Below are 7,408 nucleotides of genomic sequence, written 5' to 3'. Positions count from 1 at the left end.
ATACAAGAAAGATGAGATAATGAAACTCAATTAAATTAACTGCTGTCTTCTGTTACTCTTACATAAGACGAAACACCGATGTAAAACCAAAGCTACAACTCATTTGGTTCGTTTTTACAAGTGTGTTATCATTCAAGCCCTTAAAACAAAATACATGTGGAAAAAAGTTCATAAATAAACAAACTACAGTCCCCACAATCCATCGGGCCGGTAACGGCTTTGGGTGCGTGCCGTCGTACTGAGCAGACACTGCACTGTCCGATCGTGCAGCCGGCCTCGGCGTTGGTTAGAGGTAAGTTTTTAACACTTATTTTTGTGAACAGTGAATGGAAACATGTGTGAAAACAAAAAGCGGTAGTTTAGTCTGACACATGAACAAGTGTGAGGTCGTATAAGTTGTTGAATCGGCTGCTCCTGCCCTGTTACGGGCTAACGCTAACGTTGGTCACGCCTATGTAGGGTCGCTGCTCCGGGGCTCCAGAGCTGTGTCGTGGGCCCGGAGGAGGCATCAACACTTGAAGGAGACGGGGTATTTTTAGCAACTGGTGGAAAGGCCAACGCCAGCAAGCCAGCCAGTTAGCTGGCCTCTGGAAATATAATTTATCTGACGTCTAACATTTGCCGGTGGGGAGACATGCTAGGTATATGAGCTGTCTGCCAACACAGGCTGTGTTAACGTTAGCAAACAAGACAGCTCACAAGCTAGTAGCGGCTAGTTAGCTAGCGTTAACTAGCCATAAATGGTCATTACCCTCTAATAAAGATATAAAGTAGCCTTGTTTCGATTTCTCCTCTTCTCAAAGCAATGATTACACAGGCTGAGAAGTATGTGTGTCCCGCCGGTGTTCATGGAGTGTTGTTATGAGTTCAGCGCTAATTTTCAGAGCTCAGAGTGTTCCAGCAATAACAGTGTATCGTTATGTGGAGCACATGACTTGTGCTGTCAGTGTCACCCAAGCACAGGGATCAATGTAGGTGCGGCGTGTTCAGCAAAACACGCCAGGGTCAGTTGGGTGAAAAGCGGCTGTCTTTTTACTCTGTGCGGTGGTTTACTTTAACTTTCCGTGCACTGAAAGTCTGGCTGTGTTTATTCATTGTTGATCGGAATTAACTTCTATGTGAATTTTTAACTATGTAAATTAATGCGGAATATTTGTAATACGAATGTATATTCCGCATTAATTTACATAGTAAATTATTACATTATTTATAATTATTATTTATATTATGATATTGCATACATCTCAGTATTTACACGTGATGGGCACATGTACACTCAGTTGCCATTAAAATTAAAAATGTTCAGCTTGTGTACAAACTGTTTAGAAGGTTGTGTGTAATAGTTAATATACTCTCACTTATATAAATGACAGAACATTTGAAACCCCTCCATAGTATATAGTTTAAGTTTCAAGTTTGTTTTATTTATGTAGTACTTTAAAAAGCAAACAGACGTTGCACCAGAGTGCTTCACAACATGTATGCATATACAAGCATGAAACAAGTCAAAATTAAAATAAAACAATTTAAGCACAAATTTAAACCCCAAAGAAATTAGATAACAAATAAAACAGATTAAACGCAATTAAAAGCCAGAAAATACAAGCAAGTCTTCAAATGCATCAACAGGCTCAGACTGTCGAATGACCTCTGGCAGGCTGTCCCAGAGCTGAGGGGCCACTACAGAAAAGGCCCCCAGCCTTTTTTTTCTTCCAAAGAGCAGGGTACTGCCAACAGGCTGAGGTGGGAGAATCTGAAGGGTTTATTCATGTCTAAGGGGTGAGAAGTTCTGAAGTATATGGGGACAAGACCATGGAGGGATTTGTTGACAATTAGGAGAATTTTGAATGTGATCCTATAATGAACACTACAATCTGGAGAGCACTGTCTAAAATCTCCCAAAGGTGTTCAGTTGGGTTGAGAGCTTGCTGATTTGGCCTCATCTAATTGAATAAGAAGTTGTTCACCTTTTTATATTACTTGGTATTTCTGTCTTTCTTCTCCTCTATCCCTCTCTGACGCTCCCCATTTCCATCTCTCCATCCTCGTAGTGTGTGTTGTAGGGTGATTCAGGATGGTGGACCAGCCTCTGTGGGAGCAGATAGGATCCAGCTTTGTGCAGCACTACTACCAGATGTTTGACTCTGACAGATCACAGCTTGGATCCATATATGTGAGTGTGATAGAACCGTGGCTTTTGTTCACTGAAGAGATGTCTTTCCTCTTACTTGGGCGGCACTTTTTGAATTCACATTTTTTTCCTTTTTTTTAAAAAATAAGATCAACAGTAAAATCTATTTTTCCTCTATGAAATAAAATACATTAGGTATTAATTTAAAACTACTTATACTACTACTACTAATAATGATGATAATAATAAACACAAGCAAGCTTCTTGAAATATAACACAATAATGCCAGTCAGAATTCCTGCTCATACATACTTCCACTCAGTCTGTAAATATTTAACAAGCTGTTCAAACTAAACTGAAACATTAAACACCGCTGATCAGACTTACATTAGATGAGGCCTACCATTTAGGCATTAGGCATTTATATCAGCAAAAAGGTCTGTAGCCAACAGCAAATGTCTGTTATCAAACAGAAACACATTGGTTTCTACTGGACGGATAAACGTTCATATTTAAGTTGAGACAATACAGCGAGTCTAGCTGCTTAAAAAAAAAACCCCGCCTTGGACACGCCTCACAAAGCAGGCTCAACTGATGGCACTTTGTTGGCACTACACACATGCATTTGGTCTCTCATGTCAATCTCAAAAGTATTTAGATAAAGCTGAAGGGCAGTGATGTTAGTGTCACTTGTGTCTGAGCCTTTTTGACATATCTTTCATCTGCAATAGCATATTCTTCAACTCATTCTTATCCCCTACTTTCTCTGTTTGGCCCCACACAGATCGATGCATCATGCCTTACGTGGGAAGGACAGCAGTTCCAGGGAAAAAGAGCGATTGTCGAGAAACTCTCTGTGAGTTCATCTGGTAACTTATTTCTCTATAGACACATTTGACATGTAACAGGTGGTGGATGTTTTTATTAGCATGGGTGGTCCAAACACATTGACAGTGTCATTCACACAAGAAACCAGGTTACTCTAAGGAACCTGGTTTTTCTTTGGAACCATGGGGTCTTAATACGTATGTATTTGTGGTTCATGCAACAGCACACTGCTTCCTGTTTTGTGTGTGTCTTGGTCACAGTGCAGTGACAAGACAGAATTTGAGTCAACTGTTGGCATCAATTTTAGAGGGACTTTGAATTCAAATAATTTTGAATATGAGAATGCAGCACTACAAGTAATGATTTTTCCTTTTATCCCACTACACAGCTGTCACGGCGGCGCTTAGCCTGTCTGAGTGTTCAAATATTTAACACCAGCTATAAGTACACATGGCCAAGAATTCAACTTCCTCTAAGAAAAATCTATCTGGGGAGAAAAACGGATGTGTTTTAACTTACGTAATTAAAGGGAACATTATTAAAAATATAGACTAAAATATTCTTTAACCTGGGAAGCTCAATTATGCATTTTCTCAAATAAATGAGAGGAGTGCTTAGCTAAAGATTGGCATTTCTTTCTGTGTCAAATATATCTGTATTAATCTCCCTCTTGTGCATTTTCTCTCTCTCTCTCTCTCTCATGTGTGTCTACCAGAGTCTCCCCTTCACAAAAATAGCGCATAGTATAACAGCGCAGGACCACCAGCCGACCCCAGATTGCTGCATCTTGAGTATGGTTGTAGGACAGCTAAAAGTAAGTAGCACTGTTCAGAGCATGTCAAAGTCAAATGTTTCACAGCCGGATCATCACATGTATAATGATACATAAACAACATTATTATATTTATACCAAACACTGGCTCTAGAGAGGGACTCTTGCAAGTTTCACAGCCACTGTATGTTCTTCTAAACACTTGGAAGGGGAGGAGTATTCTCCTCTGCAATCTGCAACCTCATCTATAGACGTCACTCACTGCACCTTTATTTGGGGCGGGAAAAAATGGGGTGTAAACACAGGCCGCAATAAAAGAGGAAAACTCTCACTGTGAATATCTCCATTCTCTGTTTAGGAGCAGCTGAGTTTGTCACTAAAATGAAAATAGCTGGTCTACCTTAAACATCAGTCCACCTTAAGTGAGCTCGGTCAGGTTAGGCTAACCCATCGCTGCTAATCCCCTTCATGTAATCAGCGGTGGCAAGCAAGAAACAGGAACTCAGCTCAGGTCTTGAGGAGCTGTTGCATTTATTCACTGACAAACAGTCTAAAGTGTACACACACTGCACTGCTATGTTCACAACTATACTGTTAACTTCACACTGCTGTACTCATCAGCCTCACTGTCTATCACACACACTCTCTCTCTCTCTCTCTCTCTCTCTCTCTCTCTCTTTCTTTCTTTCTTTCTTTCTTTCTTTCTTTCTTTCTCTCTCTCTCTCTCCCTCTCTCTCTCTCTCTCTGCCGATTATGTTATAAAATACTTGCAAATAGTTTATTGCGCTTACAGTAATGTGTGCACATAAATTAGATAAATAACATGAATATATTTAGTTTCTTTCAGGAGGTGCAGCATTACACAACATTTGTCTCCATAGTCTGGTCAGTTTGAGATTATCCTGTCCAATCACAGTTCTTCTCCTCTTCTTCACTCATCTACCAAATTAAGTGCAAATAGTGTGCAGAAAAATGTGTGGAAACAGATGGAGAGTATCTAGGTTTTGACCACTTGTGATGCTAGTGGAGAAATGTTTTTGAGTGTTTGTTTATCCCGTGCATACAAAGACATGCGGGTGATGTGATGCACATTCCACCAAAAAAATGCAAACAATGTCCCAAAAAATGCGCAGAAGAAGCAGACAGCAGACTAGATAAAACAATAAAATGAGTTGAAGTGACCCCCCACCCCACCCCCAAGGCAAGATTTTGATCCTACGCACCTGTCAAGATGTGTTCAGCAACTCTTTGGAAATTACAACCTTGAGCCGGACAACAAACAAACATTAAAAAAAGGTCTTTGCAAATGTTTTGAATAAGGAAATGCACTCGATATGTGTTTTTTAGATCTAAATGGGACACACTGGTAAGTAACACTGAGTGTAAACCCAAACTTTAGCCACAGCTTTAATTGGGCTGTGGGCTAGTTAGTAGGATAAACTCTTCATTTACACAAATTCCCTCACAGAAGGAGCTGCACAATTTTCATTGGCGACTAGTACTTTGGACATTAATGTGTCAAATAAATCAAAGTAATGCTGGTTTTGACCTGAACTTCTCCCTTTTTTGTGTGTGTGTGTGTGTGTGTGTGTGTGTGTGTGTGTGTGTGTGTGTTTGTTTGCAGGCAGATGACGACCCCATCATGGGTTTCCATCAGAGTTTCATCCTGAAGAACATTAACGATGCATGGGTGTGCACCAATGACATGTTCAGGCTGGCCATTCACAACTTTGGCTAATCCCCCTCTCCACTCTGGTGGGCAGGGGCGGCCACAGCCAAGGGCAGTGTGCGATGAAGCGTGGAGGGAGGGGTTGAGGACGGAGAGAAGAGAAAGAGAAACGCTCATCCCTCCCTCCCGCCGTCTCACTTACACGCCCGTTTTTGACAAAGAAGCAAACACCGGATTCTAGATGTCAATCACTGAACCTCATCCAGGTGGGTTTTTCAGACCACCCCAGCCAGTAGAAACGCGACATGTTTTTTTTGCTGAGAGCCGGCCGACCAATCAGACGCCCCTGTCTGCCACTCTGCTGACCTGCATGAAGCTGGGAGCCTCCCCTCCCCCCTCCATTACAATATCTACACTCAAGCCACCAGAAAGACAAAACAGCTGACCAACGCCATTAAAACGCATTCTCTGCTCTCCAAAAACCTCTTAACTTAGTTCTGACCCATTCTTCTCTGTCCACTCCACCGCAGTCATCTCAGTTCTGTTAGCACTGTTGTTGACTGGTTTGTAGATCCATGTTCAGGTTCAGTTGGATTCTTTCAGTTCCAACTTCCTGTGTTGTAATTTGTTTATTTCTCTCTCTCTCTTTTTTTAGACGCCACCTGTGTGTTGACTTTAGCTCGCCTTAGTGTGTTTTATCTTAGTTTACAAAATTCTTAACTTTGTCATGATTCGTTCTCATGCCAGGTTTTGCTCTTGCAAACCAAAGACTCACAAAGGACATAAAAGTTTGACTTTGCTGTGTGATTGGCTCTGCTCCTGCGTATTCTCTCTTTCGCTCTCTCTTTCTCTTTCTCTTTTTTCTCTCTCTCTCTCTCACACACACATCTGGCAGTTAACATGGACTACAGCCGCGATACACAATAAAACCTGGACTTTTTTCTTAATGGTGTGGCCTTGTCTCTCCATATCATTCTCTGTGGCTAATTGTTTCCAAGTCTTCCAAGTATCTTCACAGTGAGTCTTTGAATGCATATTGCTTTTTGAAAATGTGTCTGTTTGGGTGACTTCACCTAAGAAGATCAACTTAAAAACTGAACATGCATAGTTGTAAAATAAATGCATGATGGCCACAGGTCCACCAGGCTGGTACCCAGCTGACACTGACCTTATAAAGTTGGGTATCAATCAGATGTGACTGATCCACATTTTGAATGCAGTTTCTTTGTCAGTGTTATTTTAAATGTAGTATTTCTACTATTCGTTACTTTCTGCACATTACAGCAGGCTGCAGACTCAGTTTTAGCACCATTATAATCCCTGGCCTCATGTTACCATATATAAAAATGACCCTGGAGAGGTCTGTACAGTGTGGTGTACAGATTTCAAGTTTGGAAGAAATGTGCAAGATGCATGTCTGGAGAGAAAAGTCAATCTGGGGCATCTCACATCAGCAGTAGCAAAATATTCCAGTGATTTACCAGCGATTATCTTCTATGGCTGTGGCCCCACCACAGTGTTTTGTATTATGGGTTTTCCTCTGAATTTTATACTAGTTTACCACAAGGATACGGCTACAGACTGCACAGAAGGGACAAATAATTCAGAAGCATCAACAGGAGCCAAACACTAACACAGCAGGTATTCATTATTCTCACTGAACCAATCATTTCCTCAATAGGTGTAGCGGTGCTTTGCTGATTGAGTCAATTGTTTCAGGTACATGTGTTGTGCAGGTTCACTGAGTGGAAGACACCAGACTGCTGTGGGTCTATGAGAAGCAGCCAGTCACCTGACAGGCTCATGACTCAGAATCTATATATAGAGTCTGGATTGTGCTGCCTGAATAATTTACAGGTTGTCGGTGTTTAATAATCAAATTGATGAACTAAAAAAAAAGGCAAGTAAAAGAATATTTTTGAAATAAAAATGAATGGATTCTCATTGAATTTACTGACTATTTTCATTGTCACTTGAGCATGAAGCCTAATGTTTTTCATTTCCACAC

At 40.9% G+C, this 7,408-nt stretch overlaps 1 protein-coding gene across 1 annotated transcript; it reads left to right on the top strand.

Annotated features, from left to right (window-relative positions):
• The first annotated feature begins 232 nt into the window (after positions 1-232).
• Positions 233-7,151, top strand: nutf2 (nuclear transport factor 2). Its single transcript, XM_053318962.1, has 5 exons — positions 233-292; positions 2,052-2,173; positions 2,916-2,987; positions 3,675-3,773; positions 5,356-7,151. Exons 2-5 carry the CDS (start codon positions 2,075-2,077, stop codon positions 5,467-5,469), a joined length of 384 nt encoding a protein of 127 aa, XP_053174937.1. The 5' UTR covers positions 233-292; positions 2,052-2,074; the 3' UTR covers positions 5,470-7,151.
• The last annotated feature ends 257 nt before the right edge of the window (positions 7,152-7,408 follow it).

This window comes from Scomber japonicus, chromosome 5, assembly GCF_027409825.1.
Source record: "Scomber japonicus isolate fScoJap1 chromosome 5, fScoJap1.pri, whole genome shotgun sequence".
Taxonomy (NCBI): Eukaryota; Metazoa; Chordata; class Actinopteri; order Scombriformes; family Scombridae; genus Scomber; species Scomber japonicus.
Note: the sequence above shows the minus strand (reverse complement) of the source record. Positions and strands in the feature narration are given on the sequence as shown.

Excerpts from the sequence above, each read along its gene's own strand:
- nutf2 (XM_053318962.1), top strand. The coding sequence starts at position 2,075 with ATGGTGGACCAGCCTCTGTGGGAGCAGATAGGATCCAGCTTTGTGCAG. Across the intron at positions 2,174-2,915 it reads CACAGCTTGGATCCATATAT|ATCGATGCATCATGCCTTAC; the intron begins GTGAGTGTGATA and ends GGCCCCACACAG. Across the intron at positions 3,774-5,355 it reads TGGTTGTAGGACAGCTAAAA|GCAGATGACGACCCCATCAT; the intron begins GTAAGTAGCACT and ends GTTTGTTTGCAG.